The sequence below is a fragment of the Oryza sativa genome, chromosome 5, assembly GCF_034140825.1.
Source record: "Oryza sativa Japonica Group chromosome 5, ASM3414082v1".
In the NCBI taxonomy this organism is placed as follows: domain Eukaryota; kingdom Viridiplantae; phylum Streptophyta; class Magnoliopsida; order Poales; family Poaceae; genus Oryza; species Oryza sativa.
Genome location: NC_089039.1, coordinates 21,447,443 through 21,468,605, shown reverse-complemented (window position 1 = coordinate 21,468,605; position 21,163 = coordinate 21,447,443). Strand labels below are relative to the sequence as shown.

Below are 21,163 nucleotides of genomic sequence, written 5' to 3'. Positions count from 1 at the left end.
TTTAAACCCAAATGATCCTTTGATGCCAAGCAAGCCTGAAATTTTTACATTTTGGTCCTTTTTGAAAATTTATTTTACAAATAGACCCCTGAAAAAACTTAAACCGGAAATGGTCCTTTTTGGGACGCCAGAGTGGCTGGCGCCGTACCCCAACATGGCGGCGCCATCCACACTGGCGCCGTGCCCGTGCCACCGTGGCACTAGGGCTGTCGTGGAGGTGCTGACTAGGCCGAAGGGGGCGCCAGCCAAAGTGGCGCCGCCCCTCATACCACGGCGCCAGCATGGCTGGCGCGCCCCTCCTCTGCGGGCCCCACCAACTTTCTCCCCCCTAAAAATTTTCGCCCTGTTCTGCCTCCGGGCAACGGCTGGCGCCCCTCCCCGACCGCGGCGCCAGGGTGGCTGGCGCTCCCCTCCTCCCCCCATCGAAGCCCTTCTGCCTCCGGGCCTCGGCTGGCGCCGCCCTCATGGACCACGGCGCCAGGGTAGCTGGCGCCGCCCTCCCCCAGCCCGAAACCCTTCTGCCTCGCGGCACTGGCTGGTGCCGCCCTCCCCAACCGCGGCGCCAGGGTGGTTGGCGCCGCCCTCTGCCTCCCTGCAAATTGAAGATCCATATTGCACAAATGTACCAATTCACAGTTCGCAATTCAAATCACAATTCACAGATTCGTACAGACTAAAACAGGTTCCAATTGCACAAATCACAATGCCAAAAGTCCATCACATAGTCCTCTCATAGTCCATCACATATTCCACACATCAAACAATGCAAAAAGTCCATCACATATCCCACACATCAAACAATGCCAAAAGTCCATCCTATATTCCACACATGAAACAATGTCAAAAGTCCATCACATAGTCCTCACATAGTCCATCACATTTTATATCACATAGTGCACCACATATGTCATACTACCAACCAATAGATTAACTTCATACAAATTACTTCTTCCGTTGGCGCCGAATTGCTTGCGAGCCCGGAGTGTACCTATATTTGAAAATCCAATGTTTAAAACATTTTAAAAACAAAATAAGGGAAATCAAATAACATTTGAGAATGGTAAGCTCATTTTACCTCTTTTTCGCTGCCCGAGTGGATCGCAAGTTGTATTGCGTGGGTTGCGTCCCCTGAGGCGCGTCGGGAAGCTGTGACATGTCTATCTCCTCGGCGTCTGGTACGACGTAGTCCTCATCCTCCTCGTCTTCGTCGTCATCGTCGTCGCTAGGTGGAGCCGGCGCCTTCCCCTTTCCCCTCTCTTGCTTAATGCGTGACGACGACGAGCCACCAACTCCTTCACGCTCTTCTATCCTGATGGAGTGTCGAGCGATACTTGGACGCGCGGATTGAGGTAGTGGTGGTCGTAATCTCCCCAGTTGGTACACGTCGTCCAATCCAACCGACCTGCAACCTAATCTTGCTGCAAGTTTCCGGCACCTTTGACGAACTTTCTGCATTTCAAAAAAAAAAAGAAGTTTGTTAGGCATAACTCAAGTAATGCAAAGTGCTAAATAAATTTTACCTCTAAAACATTGCGGAGTGTGTTCTCCGTGTCCTCACCACCCCTCGGAGCTTGGAGGGCATGCCCCATTTCATTCACACTCCTGAGGAGCTCTCTCGACTGAAAGCGTGAGAAGATATATGTTAGGGTCTAGGGTGCAAATGGAAATAACTTTGACAAATGCAAGAAAACTTACGACTCTGTCTCTAAGTGGGGCGTGCTCCATTTGATATCCAACTCTAGTCCGGACATCATAGGGATTCCGCCCCTCATCAGAGTCGCGGTCATCCTCTATGTCGGCTTCCGTCCAAGTAGGGCGGAGGAACAGTCTATATGTCCTATGCAGCCAACGAAGGTACTCTGAGAAAAGATGATTTTGGTGTATAGTCTCGATGTACCTGTCGTTCCTTCCGGCTGTCCTCCATTCATCAATGTATCTATTATGCTCTAGCCCCCAGTCTTTCACCTTCTTTGTTCTCACCCTGTCATACCTAGACAAGTAGAAGGTGATGAAACAATAGTGAGCATCGACAAGGGTTAAATGGTACAAAATTGAACATTGATAATGAAAGCAAACAAAGATAAGAAATATTTACTTGTGTAATTCAACTCCAGTTGAGATGTCCTCAACCGGCCAATCTTGTTTCTTCCCGAACTGTCGCATGACACGGTGCGGAAGGTGGTACTCAACTGCCCAGAAACAAATCAATGGGCACTGGTACATGAAATAGTCAGAGTCTCGATTGCACATCGAGTTCAGGGTCAGGCTTGAAGCCTCATTTGTGTGGTATGGTAACCACTCAATCTGCAAAAGTTGAAGAGATGTCGTTGGTTAGTATCTCAATTAAAGAAGTAAATGTCTAACTAGAAGTGATATTGGAAGTACTTACATGTTGAGGCTGTAAGCAGTCCATCTCATTGACATAATGCTTGTATGCCACATCCCGGTGAGCATGTGCAGTGGCAGTACTCTCAAAAAGGTAGGCCACTGTCTTCTCCATGTCTGGCTCATTGTAGGGCCAAGGAGTGAAGCTTTGCCTCCACTTAGGCCTTCCAATCGGTAGTCTTAACCACATCCACATCTGAATCAATAGCACACAACCACTCATGTTGGATGATGGTGCCTGACGACAACAGGCCTCACAGAGCTGTCTATATGTCCACGCCAACACTGCTGAGCCCCAACTGAAACGGCCCAGATCACCAAGGTTGGTGACCAAAGGAATCCATATCGCCGAAGCAATGTCACCCCCAGCATCAGGAAACAGAACCCCTCCCAACAAGTGCAAGATGTATGCACGGGCATAACACTCAACACGCCATGGCTCAGCATCGTCGTCAAGATGTGAGAAGTTCTGACTCAGCCAAGACAGGGGTATTCCATTCTGCTTCTTCTTCCCCCCTTGCCCCTGCTCAATATTCAGTGGAATGCCAAACAGCTGCTGCACTTGTGCATGCCATCCAGGAGTCTCTGTCCTGCCCGTCACGGCATGCCCCCGTAATGGGAGGGCCAAGATCATAGCCACATCCTGTAGAGTGATGGTCATCTCACCACTGGGGAGGTGGAAGCTGTGTGTCTCAGGCCTCCATCTGTCCACAAGTGCTGTCAACGCAGGAGCGTTGAACACTGGCATTCCTCTGCTCACGACCAAGGCCACCCCGAGTAACCCGGCAGCCTTTAGGTACGGGATGTACCTATCGTCGAACACTGGGAGGGGCATGAGCTCTGACTCGGAGCGGTTGAAGTACCTACATTAGCAATTGTAAATCAATTAGTTAATATAATGTCAAATACACGCTACCGATACTTATGCACAAGTGAATCAATGCCGATTCATACCCTCCCCGCCTCGATCGCAGCCCCGCGATGACGGGCCTCGTAGTACGCCTCCAAGGCTGGGTAAGTCGGCGGTTGTCCCTCCTCGGCCATCCTACATGAAAAAGTAATAAATTCACCGTTAGTTACCAATGTGACATATATTAAAAGAAAATGAATGCGAGAACATGAGTAGGAAAACAAAATATTTACCTCCCTGACACTTATATTTTTTTTTGGACTTCTTCTTTTTTGGACGCTTAGGACACTTAGTTTTCTTGTGACCCTCCTGGTGACACAACGAGCATCTATTTTGCACCGGCGCAGCATCAAGTTGAACGCATGAAGATGGTTTCCTTCCAGAACCACCCAGACCCGAGTCCATTTCGTTCTTGAATCGTTTCGATCTCCTCTTCCCTCTTGTTTTAATCTTCAAATTTGGGTCAGCAACAAATTCTTCACCATCGTACGGTGGCCACTATGTGGGGTCGAGGTATGGCTCAAAGCGACTTGCCCATGTGTTCACAACGGCTATTGAAGAGAACTGATACGGCATTCTGTTGGGAGATTCCTCATCAATTGCATGAATCAGATAAACGTGTATAAGATGTGAGCAAGGCATATGGTAGAGCAATGGCCTTTGGCAAGAACATAAGTTCCCCTCACCTTCAACTTTGAAGGCTCTTGCGCCGAATCTAACACCACCACGCGTTATACCACCCCTCTCTGTGAACTCGTATGTCTTTTTCTGCTTATCAAAACACCTTGCAGTGTGTTTGTTCGCCTTACTTTTTTGCACCTTCATCTTACTATCAACCTTGGTGGACCAACGCTGCCCTAACTGGACTCGCTTCAAAGCTTCATCATGTCTGTTCACGAAGTAGTCATTGCACTTCATGAACGTAAATGATACTATGGCCGTCACTGGAAGCTTACGAACACCAACTAGCACGCTATTGAACTGTTCGGCCATGTTGGTTGTCATGTAACCCCACCGGCGGCCATTTCTATCGTATGCACGAGACCACTTATCTTTATCCAACAACTCATCTTCAAGCCATTTACGAGGACCTTCGGGAATACGCTGCCTTAGTGCCTCAACATCCCTCTTAAATATCCACTTCTCGTCAATCTGACATATCCTTAGGAGCTCTTTTGTCTGATGCTTGTCCGCACCGGCCTTGTGGAAATTAGCACTGAAGTGCCTCATGCACCACCGGTGGTGAACCAGTGGCAATCCTGGAACAGGAGTCGTCATGGCATTCATTATACCAGCATGTCGATCTGAGATAATACAAACCTCCCTATGCGGCCCAACCACAACCCGTCGGACAAGATCGATAAACCAGCACCAGTCTCGTAAATTCTCTTTCTCCACCAAGGCAAAAGCTAAAGGTACAAGTTGGTCCTCCGCATCAGCTGATAATGCAGTCATCAAGGCACCACCATATTTCCTAGTTAGGAAGGTTGCATCTATAGCTAGTACTGGCCTACAATGCTTAAAAGCCTCAATGGAAGGACCAAAGCACCAGAATGCACGCATAAAAATTTTCTTGGTCACTACATCAACGTTGACAACCCTATCAGGATGAGTATCGATGTGGTAGACCATACTGGGATTCCTCTGCTTAATGGCTTGCAGCAAAGTGGGCAAACGGACATACGCTTCACCCCATTCACCGTAAATGAGCTTCATAGCCTCCTCTCGTGCCCTCCAAGCCTTGCCATACTTCACCCTATACTGGAAAACCTCAAATATATACAAAGCTAACGCAGAAGCAGAGAGTGTAGGTTGCAGTTTTATGGCATTGCATAACCTATTTGCTATGAACTTTGATGTCAGCTGCCGGTGGCTCCCTGAACCTTCGGCAGTAGCACAACTATGTTCCTTACCTACCCGTGATATCCTCCACATGCCACTAGACCTCTTAGTTGCATGGACCTTCCATTTGCACCGTGGGTTTTCACATTTAACAGTGTACCTCCTATTTGCGGCAGAATTGACAACACGGTATGGACGATGGTGCACGATGGCGTACTCCTGGAGCCATAGCTTCAATGCGACCATGGATGGGAACTCTAAACCCTTTCTGAGACCATCCACCTAGAATGGTTCTGGCAACTGATCTAGGTTGATGCCGCCATCTAGTAGTGCACCATGGGCATGTGTTAGGTCCCTAAACTCAGGAATGTCCGGCTTCCTCCCAAACACCTTCTCAAACGCACGACATTCCTCTAATGCTAACTTGTCATTATTAGTAAGTGGAGGGAATGGACGGTCATCATCAGAGTCTTCAGCAAATTCAACATCATATTGCTCAACACTTGCCTCCTCGTCAACATCATCTCTATTGACTTCTACCGAGACAGAATCGTGACCACCACTCAATTCGACATAAAAGTAATCATCTGGATTCATATATTGGCCTGCTACTTCTGTCGGGTATTCAGGGTTGACTCCGTACGACGACCAATGAAAACTCGCCGACAAATGTTCACTTAGATCAAGCCCCTCTTGTACTAACTCCCTTTTCATCACCCTCGCTTCATCCACATCATCAGTACCGCAATGTCTCTTTGATGGTCCTGCCTCCCATAAATCATTTCCAAGCAAAGGTCTCTTCTTCTCTCCTTCCCCCTCCAAGTCTTCTCGTACCAACTCAGTCTTACTTGCACCCCCTCCACGACGAGAATAATATGTCACAAAATTCTTCTCAACGTAATGATAAGAAGGAGATTTGTTTAGATCCAAATTTTCTACGGTACGAACTAACTTTGATGCAAACACCTCTAGAGATCTAAACTGAGACTCTTTTACCAAATCAAAGTAAACTTCCCATTCCAACTGACCTATCACATTTAATATATACTTATGCCCTTGACCAATATCGTATCTCCCATAGAAACGAATCTCCACATTATCCTCGGTCCATCCAAGAACTTCTTTCACTCGTGACCTTAGTTCATCTAGAGTTGGGTGGGTGGGAAACAAAATGGTCTTCAATGACATATCCTCAAACTCAACATGTGCACCAACATAAGGTTCCACCACTCTACCACCGTAGTAAACACGAACAAGTTTATCCATCTACACCAAAAAATCAAATGTAACTTTGCAACAAAAATTAAATCTTCATTCCTAAACGTAGTCCAAACCGACATATTATAACCAATGCATAACTTAAATTGTCCCAAAGCTACTACTCCAAAAAAATATTTAATCCACCTACAACTATCAACAAGTTTACTAGTGCATTACACATCGAAATATTACAAATACTCCGTCATACAACCCAAACCTCCGTCATGCCTCAACCATAATTTTTCATCCATCCATCCAACCAAACCATCCAAAAATTAACATTACCACATATATGGTTAAAAAAATCATGACACCAATGAGTACATTGCAAACATGTAGCACTACAACAAGCCAATCCTAAGAACAAATGCTAAAAATCATAAATTTGGGTAAAAAAGGGGTTCTAGGGTTACCCACCGATCTACAAATTCAACCAATAAAAACGAAAAAAAAGAGGGGGGAATGAAGGAGTCTACCTTTCTCTTTGATTTCCACAAAAAATCCCGCGAAAAACGGCTTCAAATTGAGTGGATTTGAGGTGGAGAGGTGAGGGGGAGAGAGAGGGGAAGAACTCCTGCGCTGCTGCTGGGGCTGGGACTTGGCGAAAATGGGAGTGGGGAGGAGAAAGGTGGTGGGGCCCACGGGGTTTAAGGGTCGGCCCACAGAGTAGGGGCGCGCCAGCCATGCTGGCGCCGTAGTATGAGGGGCGGCGCCAGTGTGGCTGGCGCCCCCATTCTGCCCAGTCTGCACCTCCACGACAGCCCTAGTGCCACGGTGGCACAGGCACGGCGCCAATGTGGCTGGCGCCGCCATGTTGGGGTACGGCGCCAGCCACTCTGGCGCCCCAAAAAGGACTATTTCCGGTTTAAGTTTTTCTAGGGGTCTATTTATAAAATAAGTTTTCAAAAAGGACCAAATTGTAAAAATTTCAGCCAAGCAAGCCGCCTCCCTGCGACACTGCCCGTGTATGTGTCGCCATGCCTGCCTGCCTGCATTCGCAGTGAAAACATGCAGTGTCCGGCGAGGAAATGGAGCCCATGCAGTGTATTTCTCTGAAAAATTTCAGAGCTGTAATCTTCAGATTTTATTTTCTCCCAACGTATCACGGCTGCATTATGCAACAGATTTTGGAGGCAGGCTGCAGCTGATCTATATCTGTATCACTATATGGCTGCACTGTAGTGGTGGTTCTGAAGAAATGGGGCCATCTCATGACGGTGATCCGTCACCGAGGGAGACCTTAGCTATCATTGCCAGCTCGCCTCTTTTTGGAGGCAGCGGCTGCATTGCCAAGCTCCAACTGTGCTCCATGTCCCATTCACTCCCAGTAGCGTGTAAAAGCAGAGGAGATCGAGTCCTCTCTGCATGTAATTACTCCCCATCTTCTGGTACGTACTGATTATTCAGATCTATCGCATTAGAGAGAAATTAACATACGATCGATCGTATCCGGTTTATCACAAATAATAATTCGGTGGCAGCCTTCAATTTGCACCCCAGAGGACGATCAGAGCCGTCCTGGAAATCGTTATAAACGGATGAAAGGATATGCACATTACTGCATGCTAGCTGTACTCACCTTCCATTCCAAAATGCTACTGTAGCAAAGCATATAGTATCATTCTTTGCACTGAGCATGTTTATCACTAGACTGTAACAGATGGATCTGAAAAGGAAATGTTCCATTTGCAAGAGAACTCATCTGACGGATCGATATATGCTTGCAAGCTGCATTACACATGCATGCATGCATCAGCATGCTCTATATATGCTGGTACTGATTGAGCCACTTGTAATTAACCGTGCAGTTTTGCCATCAAATGCTTCTACTCATTGCTCACCGGTAACGAGCATTATATTGGAATCTTGTCACAGAAGCGACCTCCATTTCTTCTCTCACCTTGTCTCTCTGATCATTCATTCATTCATGGAGATCGAGCTTTTGTGCTAGCTAGGTTATTGTGACGCCTAGTCACGGGTCATGGCACGCTAGAAAGAAAGAAGGGCACTTAGGGCGCAAGGTTACTCATTTCACATCAACGCCACAGCTGCACAGATTGTCGGTAGCTTGCTTTGTGCTTGCTGGCACATGGTGACATGGAGTTTTTTCACAAAGGGAGAAAAGTGAGAGGAGAACAGATTGGCATTTTTCTCATCCTTTTGGCTTCTCCGTACGTGTTTATAGCAAGAGGGAAATGTTAGTAATAGATTTGCCCACATATGTAAAGTTAGTGGTAGTACAAGACAAGAGGCACCAACCTGTTATCCATTAATTAGAAGGTCATAGCACTTGCATACGTACAGTGCATGCTTAGCAGTTTCTCAGTGACTGGAGTATGAAACAAAAGTGTAAAGCCAAACGGAATAACGGTTGGTGATGGATTAGTGTTTCTGTGAGTAGTATATGTCACCATAATTCCCCCGGTGTCATCGGTCCTGTTCTTCATCTTGGAATGTCTCAGCTTGGTCCTATGGGTATATGTATAGGTGCTCACGTAATAGTAAAATGGAGTTTTATCCTCATTGTTAATTTCCTCCTCCGCTGATAAACCGTGGAAAAATAAACAAAGCAACTAAAAATAATTTATGGACATAATTTTTATATATGTGTTGTTACTTCTTAGTAACTTAAAAGCCAATGTTCCCCGCAAAAAAAAACTTAAAAGCCAATGTTAAAAAATAAATTAAAAAAGAAAAAGACCTCAAAACTGAAGTTAGAGACTTGAAAATTTAAGAGTAAAGTCCATCACGGTCTCTAAACTTGTACCGCTGTATTATCCCGGTGCCTAAACTCGCAAATTGACCGTTCAGGTCCTCAAACTTGTTCGATTGTGTTATCTCGGTCTCTAAACTTGCATGTCACTCATTTAGGTCCTCCAACTTGTTCAGTTGTGTCAGCCTGGTCCCTAAACAGGACGGTCTAAAAACTTTATATCAAAAAATAATTCATTACTTTTTCATGTGAACTCTAATGAAGATAAACTTTATATCAAAATTGTAGCCCTCGACGCGACCTACAACTTTGTAGTTGAAAAGTTTTTGAATTAAAACTTTTTAGGGTCCCAAAATATTGTTGCATGTTTATAGATTTTGAAATTTAATTTTAAAACTACATTTTGGGACAAAAATGACTTAAAATAAAAAAAATCAACTATAAAGTTATAAAGTTGTAGATCGCGTCGAGGGCTACAAGTTTGATATAAAGTTTGTCTTCATTAGAGTTCACATGAAAAAATTATGAATTATTTTTAAATATAAAGTCTTTAAACCGTCCTATTTGACCCAGATTGATATTCAAATCCAAGTTTAGAGACCGGGGTGACACAACTGAATAAGTTGAAGGAACTAAACGAGTGATCTGCAAGTTTAGGGACTGGGATGACACAGTCGAACAAGTTTGAGGACCTGAACGGTAGATTTGCGAGTTTAAGGACCGAAATGACACAGCGGTACAAATTTAGGGACCGGTGATGGACTTTACTCAAAATTTAATATTTGGCTCTATTTATCAAGACTTAAGCCAACAAGCGAAGGATGGATATATTTAAAACCCAATAAATTGCTCTTGACCAAAATGATGGTACGAGACAATGCGTAAAGCACTGCATCGTCATCAATAGCTAGATGCCTTCATCAACCAGTGTCAGATCAATGTTCTAAATCTCCGGCTATAGCTGGAGATAGCGGATTGGAAGGAAAACAGTTAGGATATTTCAATTTTAATGCTATAATTTATCGGCCTCTAATAGCTGCACTTAGCCAAAGATAGCCGCTAAATTAGCCGAATATAGCAGCACTTAGCTGTGGCTAAAAGATTTAGAAGCAAAACTGAAAATGGACTTTAGACATGCGTGGCCCACGAAGTCCGGCCCAACAACGAGCCCTAAACCTCCAGTCGGCTCCTATCCTCTCCCACTCGTGCTCTGTGAGGTTGTGGCCAGGAACGGCGGCAGCAGCGGCTCCTACGGCGGCAGCGGTGGCGGCGGCTCCTCGCCCAAGCAGCAGCGGTGGCTGCTTCTTCTCCCGGTGGCGGCGGCTCCTCCCCCAAGCAGCGGCGCGCGGCTGCTGCTTTTCCCGACGACGACGGCAGTTGCTTCTCCCAGCGACAGCAGCTGCTTATCCCGGCGACAACGGTTGCCTCTTCCCAACAACAAACGGCCACCATTCCTCACCCGTCCCTTTCATCAATCGTCCTCTATGTGCAATCAAGTAAGTGATATGTCAATTTTTAGTCCAAATTTTATCAAAATTTTGAATTTTTTCCTAATATTTTCGAAAACTGCTAAACGTCTTAGCTGTAGTTATAGTCGGCTATAGTTGCTCTTAGCTGCTGGAGAGCTTAACCGCTAAGAGGCTTAGCCGGAGATTTAGAATCTTGGACCAGATCATCAGATTGTCACCAAAGCTTGTCTTCGTGCATTAGACACTCAAATAAAAAAAAACTAGCTGGATGGACCGCGCAATTGCGCGGCTAGCACCCATATAAAATCACATATTTTTTTAGTATGATTTTACTTAAAAGTTATTAAATAGCTATCTCATTGTATTAAGACTTTGAAAGACCAAACCTTACCATCCTCGTGTTTCTAATTATATAGTTTTTAAAAGTCACGCTAGTTGCTACTCCTTATGCCATCTCCTTCTTTATTTGCTTGCTCGATCTACCACCATTATTTCTATTCATTCTTATTAGAACCTTTAAAAATTGGATTTTATAGTTTTTAGAGTTTATTGTCACGTTGGGTTTCATTTTTATAATTTCTAGATGTCCCATCAAACATTGCCATTATACTCCTCTACGGCCCGTCCACTGTATCTTTTCTTTATCGTCATTAAGATTTTAAAAATCGAACATAATTATCGTTTAGATTCATTTTTTACTTTCTAAAAGTCCCGCCAAACCGTCAGCGGCTTTGCCATTGTACTCCTCTACGGCTCGCCCGCTACCTCCCTTCTTTATTGTCATTGAGATTTTAAAATCGAACATGATTCTAATTGTTTTTTATTACTTTTTAGAAGTTCCGAACCTTTAAAAATTGGACTTGTAGTTTTATTTTTTATATTTTTTAAAAGTCCCATCAAACGATGCCACTATGCCCCTCTACAGCCCGTCTGCCGCCTACTCTTTATTGTTATTGTGATTCTAAAAATCGAACAAAACTATCGTTGGAATCCATTTTTTATTTTCTAGAATACCCGCCAACCGTCGGCGGCTTTGCAACTATACTCTTATACACCCCGCCTGTTGCTTCTACTTTTTATTGTCATTGAGATTTTAAAAATCAAATATGATTATCAATGCGGTTTTTTTTTTACTTTCTAGAAGTCCTGGCAACCGCCTTACTCGTTTGCTTTATGGCCTGCCTGACGTCCCTCCTTTTAATCGTCATTAGGATTCTATTTGATGTTCTATTAATAATTTTTATATGTCATATCAACCACCACCACTATACTCCTTTATAGGTATGTTCCTTAATTTATCTCGTCATGTATTTTAGATGGTCTTTTCTTTCAATAATCTTTATTTTTATCACAAATTTTAGTTATTTATAAATTGTATTCCTAATTGAAATCTTATTTTTCTTTTTCTAATTTCAGTTTTTTTTTAATTTTAATTAATACCGTATTGTGTTCTTTTAATGTTTTTATTTTTTTTGTTTTCAATTTCAGTTGTTTCAAAATTGTATTCCTACTCGAGCTCTCTTTTAATTTTTCTAATTTTGGATATTATTTTATTTTTTTTATTCTAAATTTTAATTAATCTCATATTGGGTTCTTATCTGGATTCTTCTTTCAATATTGCTTATTTTTAATTCCGAATTTTAGCTAATTTTAAATTGTATTCCTATTTGAACTCTTCTTTTATTTTCTTTTTCTAATTTCGGATTTATTTATTTTTATTTCGAATTTTAATTAATCTCGTATTGTGTTCTTATATGGACTCTTCTTTTAATATTCCTTATTTTTAATTCCGAATTTCAGCTATTTTTAAATTGTATTCCTATTTGGATTCTCATTTCCTTTCCTAATTTTGGATTTTATTTTATTTTTATTTTGAATTTTGATTAATCTCGTGTTAGGTTCTTGTATGGAAACTTCTTTCAATATTGCTTATTTTTAATTACGAATTTCAGCTATTTTTATATTGTATTTCTACTTGGACTCTCATTTTCTTTCCTAATTTTGGATTTTATTTTATTTTTATTTTGAATTTTGATTAATCTCGTGTTAGGTTCTTGTATGGAAACTTCTTTCAATATTGCTTATTTTTAATTACGAATTTCAGCTATTTTTATATTGTATTTCTACTTGGACTCTCATTTTCTTTCCTAATTTTGGATTTTATTTTATTTTTATTTTGAATTTTGATTAATCTCATATTGGATTCTTATATGGAAACTTCTTTCAAATTTGCTTATTTTTAATTCCGAATTTCAGCTATTTGTATATTGTATTTCTACTTGGACTCTCATTTCCTTTCCTAATTTTAGATTTTATTTTATTTTTATTTCAAATTTTGATTAATCTCGTATCGGGTTCTTAGAAACTTCTTTCAATATTGCCTATTTTTAATTCTGAATTTCAACTATTTTTATATTGTATTTCTACTTGGACAATCCTTTCCTTTTCTAATTTTAGATTTTATTTTATTTTTATTTCGAATTTTGATTAATTTCGTATTGGATTCTTATATGGCAACTTCTTTCAATATTGCTTATTTTTAATTCGGAATTTCAGTTATTTTTAGACTGTACTTCTACTAGGACTCTCCTTTTCTTTTTTTTTCTCCGATTAATGTGAGAATTTCTACCACTCATAGCGAACGTGATGCCTCCTTTCAAAGCCGTTTTAATAAAATAATAGATAGATAGATACACCTCATACACGACGCCAATATTTTTGCAATGTCAAAATCTAAGTAAATTTTAATAGTGTCATTTTTTTAAAAGATTTTTGTGTATTATTAGCATATTTTAATAACAAAATAAATAAGTACTATTTAAAACACCGCACATTTTGACATCAAATCAAAATGACCCGTAGGGCCGTCTAACAATCTGACAGTAGAAAGTAGTAGATGAAGGTGTGGTAAGCTATCAGCAAAGGTTACATGTCAAATACTCCCTCTGTTTCAAAATATTTGACACCGTAACTTTTTAGTACATGTTTGACCATTAATTTTATTCAAAAAATTTAAGTAATTATTTATTATTTTCATATCATTTGATTCATTGTTAAATATACTTTCATGTACACATATAGTTTTACATATTTCACAATTTTTTTAATAAGACGAATGGTCAAACATGTGTTAAAAAATCATCGTTGTCAAACATTTTGAAACGGAGGAAGTAGCTCACACCATAGCAAGTATAAAAACTATGTGCCACACTGTCAAGAAATGGTAATTGTGTTATATACTTCATTCGTCCTAAAATATATGACTCCATCGTTTTGCTTATTGACGGAATAAGTGAAATATCATAATAAAACTTTTATATACGTATTCATAGCGATTTAAAAGCAAAGGCTGAAAAATAAACTACGATGAAAAAACCTCAAATTTAACTTCAAATTTAAGGTTGAAAATTTAAATTTTGGCTTATAAGCATAAGCATAAGCCAAAAGATGGAGCTGATACAACCTTCTAGCTACGAATGATAAATATTTGTTTATATTTGTAGATAAAAATGCATGGAGGGAGTACATACTTAGAGTGATTTTATAGTTTTTGAGAGGTACCATGAGTTGTCATATTTTCTAGTGTAAAATATGGTACCTCCCAATACCTCTGGTACTAAGAGGTACTAAAATTTACAATAGAAACATTGGTACCTCAAAGATTATAAAATTACTCATATATTTACCATATTGCCAGGTCTATAAGGAGGCTAAGAACAACCATTGCTATCGGATATAATCAGATGGAGTTTCTGCCACTCAATTCTAGCCCTGAATACTACCGACTGTGTTGGTGAGACGATGAATAGTGCAAACTTCATATATAGTGTAAATATGTAAACTATCACAGGATATGTAAATAGATGTATGATATTTATTCACATCACCCTGAGTAATATTTTACTCTTAGGTTTAATCATGAGTATATTTTTACTTGAATTGGCACAATTTTGGGACAGAGGGACTATCATATTCAAGATAAATTTATACATGACATTTATATATTTTTCAAATAAATATTTTTAAATTTAGAAAAAAATTTGGCATAAAAAATCAAACTTGATAGTTTCCCACATTGTAGTACCAATACTCATCCGTCGCTAAATATAAGGGATTTAGTTAGGTGTGGTGTATTCTAATGAATTTGGACAGATTTTACGTTTAAATTTATCGTACTATATACGTCGTATCAAACTAAAATCAAACTAAAATCGCTTATATTTGACTGAGGGATTACCTCCTAGAACTCTCGATGTGTAAAAGAACTACAGGGAAATTTCACCGTTTTCCTCGTGAACTTGTCGTAGTCTGAGATCCTAGCCAGGGCCAGACCCAGAGCCCAGAGTTTCCCCTGCCATTCGCTGTTACCAAAAGAGATCACCCGATCCCCGATCGTCCCTTCAGACAATGCCATCCATCCGATCGACCGATGGACGGTCCAGATCAATCTGGACGCACACGAGAGACCTCCCAAACTTTTCATGCGTCGCACTCGTGCACTGTTCGTGCCCACCCGAAAAGGCGAGCAGAAGGTGTACACCCGGCACAGTATCGTGGAATTTTTATCCCCGACGTAAATACTGCCGCAATTTTGACAATTCGATCCTTTTTAAAAAAAAATACTTATTTTAATATTAAACCGTGTCACAAACTAATTTTAAAAATAAATCGTTTTCTTGTAACATCATAGTTGGCACTGAGGTATAACACCTTAGCGCCACTTTCATTAGCACTGAGATGTCATTCTACATGTCACGGCTAAGAGAGAAGGGCTTCCACCACCAGGCTAGATCTTCCATGCAGTAAGGATGTACATGCATGATGCATAGTATTAGTAAAACTGACGGTGTTACGCTGTATCACATCCAATACTATGGATCTGTTTGGAAGAGTTTAAAATTCTGAGAAACTGCTGATTATAAATAACTTTTGAGAATATGAAAAAGCTAAGTTTTTCAGTTTCTGACTACTAATTCATTTTCTAGATTTTACAATTACATCTTCTCATAATCTTTCAGATAAATTGTACTGTTTAAAGAAGTTTCTGATTTTGGGAGAAATTGTAGTTGTTACAAGCTCTTTAAACATACTCTAGATTACTGTATTATGAAGTTTCTCAGAATCTAGATGAAAAGTTGTTTGAAGGAGTTTCTGATTTTGCGAGATGTTGTAGGTGTTAGAAGCTCCATAACATGCTCCACATTGCTCCCTAGAGATTGATTTTGAGTTTTTGCTTGCACTGTTTGATCATTCGTCTTATTCAAAAAAAATTGGAATTATTATTTTTTTTGACTTACTTTATTATCCAAAGTACTTTAAGCACAACTTTTTGTTTTTTATATTTATATAATTTTTTTAATAAAACGAGTGATCAAATAATATAAAAAACTTAAAATCCCTTATAATTATAATTATAAGACAGGGGGAGTAATGTGTATGAAACGGAGGGAGTAACCTCATACTCATAGTATGTGACCACCCCACCCCGTTTTGACTTTTGTGGTAGGTGGATCAAATGGAATTTAGTACTGCAACAGTGGGAGACTAGGGAGAGTAATTAATCATGGAAAGTCTAGCTCCCATCTTAATTACTCCCTCCAGTGTCAGTTTAACCCAGGCTTTGCTTCACCCTGCCACGTACCGGCCGGGCCCACGCGCACAGAAACGGACAACCCCACTGACTCGTGGGCCCACAGAAGAAGCCACCCCCCAGCCTTCACTCGCGCAGTCGGTCGGTCACTCCACCCACTATATGCCGCGGCTGCTGCTGCTGCAGTGTGAGCTGCTCGTGGCAGTACTACCATGCAGTGGTAGCTAGCTAGTAGCTAGAGTGAGGAGGTGTGCGAGTGCGGGAGCGGCAATGTCGCCGCCGCCGGCGGCGGCGAGGGCGCCGCCGGTGCTGAGGAACGAGCTGTCGAGGAGGACGGCGGTGCTGGGGCTGCGGCTGTGGGTGCTCGTCGGCATCGCGGTGGGGGCCGCGTTCCTGCTGCTCCTCGCAGTCATCTCGTTCCACCTCGCGCAGGCCCGGCGGCGGAAGCCGGCCGCGAAGCGGGCGTCCTCCGCCGCGGCGGCGGCGGCGGCGCCGGGGGGCGCGGCGGTGCCGCTGTCGCCGGCCACCATCCCGCCCGTGTCGAAGGAGATCCAGGAGGTGGCCGTCCACGTCGGCTCCCTCCGCCACTACCTCGAGGCCGGCGCCACGTTCCTCAAGGAAGGCGGCGGCGTCGGCGGCGCGGTGGTCGACGGTGACTCGCTGGGTGGCTCCACCGTGTACGGGTCGCAGCGCGTGCACATCGAGGCCGGCAAGGGCCGCCGCATGGTGGCGTACGCCGACGGTGAGGTGGGCCCGGTGGCGTCCGACCTGGCGGCGTCGGCGCAGGCGGCGGTGGGGGTGGGGGTGGGGCCCGAGGTGTCGCACCTCGGGTGGGGCCACTGGTACACGCTCCGTGAGCTGGAGGAGGCCACCGCCGCCTTCGCACCCGAGCATGTCGTCGGCGAGGGCGGCTACGGCATCGTCTACCGCGGCGTCCTCGCCGACGGCTGCGAGGTCGCCGTCAAGAATCTCCTCAACAACAGGTGCGCGCCGCAGAGATCGCATCTTTTCTCGCCATGTGCCATTGCCATTATTTTGGCCCCGTCCGTTGCTGACAAAAACATCTCACACACTTTGTTGTTGCTGCTGCTGCTGCTCGCGGCAGGGGTCAGGCGGAGAGGGAGTTCAAGGTGGAGGTGGAGGCAATCGGCCGCGTCCGCCACAAGAATCTCGTCAGGTTGCTCGGCTACTGCGCGGAGGGAGCTCACCGGTACACTACACACACCACGCAATTGCCAAATCGCCGCCTTCTTTTTTTTCTTTCCTTTTTTTGGCTGTTCTCTTACCAGATCATTCCTACCTACCTACTCCGATCCTACCATTTCTTGCCTGTGATCTCAGGATACTTGTGTATGAGTACGTGGACAATGGCAACTTGGAGCAGTGGCTTCATGGCGACGTTGGACCGGTTAGCCCTCTGTCTTGGGACATCAGGATGAACATCGTGCTTGGGACAGCGAAAGGGTGGGTGAACTATCATCAATGCTTCCGATTTTCTCGTCATGCATTGATGCATCTTCTTAATTTGCAGCTTTTGATTGTTTTTTTTTTTGTGAAATTGTGTGATATATCTCAATTTTGGGGGTTGACATGGTTCAGGATCACATATTTGCACGAGGGGCTGGAGCCGAAGGTGGTGCACCGGGACATCAAGTCGAGCAACATACTGCTGGACAAGAGATGGAACCCCAAGGTCTCGGACTTTGGCCTCGCCAAGCTCCTCGGTTCAGACAACAACTATGTTACCACGAGAGTCATGGGAACATTTGGGTAAGATGGATGTGAGGTTCTCAATTGTGTCGAGCCCGGTGAAATGTAAGATGTGAGCACTGAACACTAAGGTCTCTCTGGCCATCGATTCTGCATTTGCAGTTATGTAGCACCGGAGTACGCGAGCACCGGGATGCTGAATGAGAGAAGCGATGTGTACAGCTTCGGGATCCTGATAATGGAAATCATCTCCGGTCGAAGCCCGGTCGATTACGCAAGGGCTCCAGGAGAGGTTGGCTCTTCATCTGGTTGAATACTGAAACAAGCTTATGTTGTGTGTACAATGTGCTTCTTGGCCTTAATTTCTGTGGGTGCATTTCAGGTTAACCTAGTAGAGTGGCTCAAGAATATGGTGAGCAACCGGGACTATGAAGCTGTTCTGGACCCAAAATTGCCAGAGAAGCCTACCTCCAAGGCACTGAAGAAGGCTCTCTTGGTTGCTCTGAGGTGTGTGGATCCCGACTCGCAGAAGCGGCCAAAGATGGGGCATGTCATCCATATGCTCGAAGTCGATGACTTCCCATACCGAGAAGTGAGCCTTCTTGTTCTTTGCATCTCTCTGAAGTCAATCATATTTGCTCATTTGCTCTTCAGATCATACTATATGTGCATGGTAACTAATCCCAAGTTACATAAGATGGAATCCACGCAATTGTCGGGTTACCGTGATAAGATGCTAAAATATTTGCTCGATTAATCTAATCTATGCAAATGTTTGCTGACATTAAAATGGTGGCGCGTCTGCATTTCAGTTTTAAGAAATGGACAAGGCAGGGGTATCAGGATTAAAATAGGACACTGTTGGCTCTGATTGCAAGCTCCATGTCTGACCCTCGGTCGACTGTTCTTTGCAGCCTTGTCGAGATCAAATTATGTTACTGCCATGTTACCTGACTGTGCTCTGAACTTCTCTACGAGATGTTAATTACACTGTCATCCCGAAAAAGAGTATTAATGGCCTCGAGATCACCACGTCAGACTTGATTACTATTGCTCTTGATTAACTAATTTATTCCCCTAGTTGGTACAATCAGCACGACCTGCATATTATTTAGTAGTTCACAAAGATGCCAATGAATTATTTATTCTGAACAAAATTAGCATGTTTCTACTGTTCTATGTCAACCTGTATTCTGTCGTTTTACATGCCATCAGAAGATTCAGAAACTTGGACTTCATGCCTGAAACAGAGCAGTATTCTTGACACCTTAAAATTCACCTGTCTTTTGCCTGTCCACACTGCAGGATCGTCGGACTCCGCGGGCGAGCCCACTGGACAGAACAAGAACATATGCGAAGCCGGTGACGGAGTCGGGCGACGAGGGCAACACCACCACAGCTGCCAGTACGCCATCCAGATTGCACGAGAGCTTGAGATAGGTCTCACTTGATCGATGGCCTCATCAGGGCTCTAGCTAGCGCTGTAACCTGTTTTTTTTTTGTCCGTGTCGTTTGCTCTGGTTGTGCTATTCGTGTTGATCGGTTGGTGCGTAAATTTTGTGCGAGTGTGGTGGTAGCTGTGGTTGGTTGCATTTGCCTTCCATTCATGCTGTTGAACGCTCTATGTACTGTGGATTGACATAGTTTGCTGCCGGCCGACTGCTGTATAGGGAATGCTTGCGATTCTGGCAGTTTGGAATTTTGATTGTTCACATCTTACCTGTCCATTAAACGTTTCTTGCGTAGAACTGTCAACTATTGAAACACGCCTCCCAAAATACCAGCTCTAATCGTTTGAAGAAATGGAAATGGCATTACCAACTTTTTTTTTTTTTGGGGTAAGATAAACGTATCCGAAAGTATGTTCCGTTTGATGATTTACCAAATTTTACCGCGGGTATGATTTATCAAATTTTACCGACGGTAAAAATAAGGTCATTTAGGGGACTGAGGAAGTGATTGGTATAACAAATTTGGTGTTGTGTTCGATAAGGTTGTGTTTTTGGGTAGGCTATTTTAGATAAGTATGATGATCAATACGTTCCAGACATAGCTCTAGGATACACATGTGTTAGATAGAATTGTTCTTAGTACTTGATAATGCCAAAAACAACTTTAATAACGTTAGAAACAGTAGCGAACTAATTAAACATGCCCATGGTATCGGACCACATTGATCAACATTCAAATCAGTTGGTCGTACAACTGTTCTTAATTAGTACTGCACAATGCTTAAGAAAACCTTAATAACATTATAGACTAGCTAGTGGTCCGTGCAGTTACGCGGCTAATACTATACAAAACTATCTAATTTTTTTATACATGGTCTTGTTTAAAACATTTTAAATAGTCATCTTATTGTCTTATACTAATTTTAAAATGTCAAACCTTATTATCATCATGTTTCTAATTTTATATTTTCTAAAAGTCATGTTACCCACCATCTCTTAGTTCTTCGCCGTCTCTTTATTTTCTGGCCTACCACGACTTTTCTTTATTCATCTTGGTCCTTTAAAAATTAAACCTTTTAGTTTTTAGCGTTTATTGTCTCGTTAAATTTTATTTTTATAATTTTTACTGTCTGGTTAATGTTGTCATTGTATTTCTTTATGGCCCATCTGCTACACCCACTCTTATTGGGATTATAAAAATCAAACCTGGTTATCATTAGGGTTCTCTTTTACTTTTTAAAAATCTTATCAACCGTCGCGACCCTACTCCTTCACAGCTTGTTCGCTGCCTACTCCTTCACAATGCTTAAGAAAACCAAAATAACACTATAGACTAGTTGGGTGATCCGCGCAATTACGTGGATAGTACTATACAAAACTATCTAACTTTTTATACATTGTTTTCTTTAAAATTTGTTAAATAGTCATCTCATTGTGTTATAATTTTAAAATATCGAACCTTATCATCATCGGGTTTTTAATTTTATAGTTTTTAAAAATCGCATCAGCCGCCATCTCTTAGTTTTTTTGCCGCCTCTTTATTTCCTTGCTTGGCCTGACACGACTTCTTTTTATTCTTCAAAGGGATTATAGTTTTTAGAGTTAATTGTCTCATTATGTTTCATTTTTATAACTTTTAGAAGCCCTGTCAACTGTTATCATTATATTCCTTTACTGCCCGTCTCTTGCACCACTTTCATTAGGATTTTAAAAATCAAACTTATTATGGTTTGGGTTCTTTTTTTTTTTGCCTTTTAGAAATCTTGTCAACCACTAGGACCGTACTCCTTTACAGCCTGTCTACTACTTTTTTTTTGTTAATCGTCATTGGAT

The 21,163-nt window shown here is 42.4% G+C and overlaps 2 protein-coding genes across 2 annotated transcripts; one reads left to right on the top strand and one right to left on the bottom strand.

The window, feature by feature from the left end:
• Positions 1-801: 801 nt before the first annotated feature.
• Positions 802-7,013, bottom strand: LOC136356469 (uncharacterized). The gene is made up of 9 exons (XM_066310370.1): positions 6,874-7,013; positions 3,529-6,403; positions 3,340-3,430; positions 2,390-3,248; positions 2,096-2,304; positions 1,696-1,990; positions 1,521-1,619; positions 1,076-1,449; positions 802-988 (listed from the first exon to the last, which is right to left on the bottom strand). The coding sequence occupies exons 2-9, from the start codon at positions 3,698-3,700 to the stop codon at positions 943-945; spliced, it is 2,145 nt and encodes a 714-aa protein (XP_066166467.1). The 5' UTR covers positions 3,701-6,403; positions 6,874-7,013; the 3' UTR covers positions 802-942.
• Positions 7,014-16,325: 9,312 nt separating this feature from the next.
• LOC4338900 (probable serine/threonine-protein kinase At1g01540) lies at positions 16,326-19,591 on the top strand. Its single transcript, XM_015782534.3, has 7 exons — positions 16,326-17,152; positions 17,275-17,379; positions 17,511-17,633; positions 17,769-17,939; positions 18,042-18,171; positions 18,262-18,471; positions 19,185-19,591. The coding sequence occupies exons 1-7, from the start codon at positions 16,440-16,442 to the stop codon at positions 19,317-19,319; spliced, it is 1,587 nt and encodes a 528-aa protein (XP_015638020.1). The 5' UTR covers positions 16,326-16,439; the 3' UTR covers positions 19,320-19,591.
• The last annotated feature ends 1,572 nt before the right edge of the window (positions 19,592-21,163 follow it).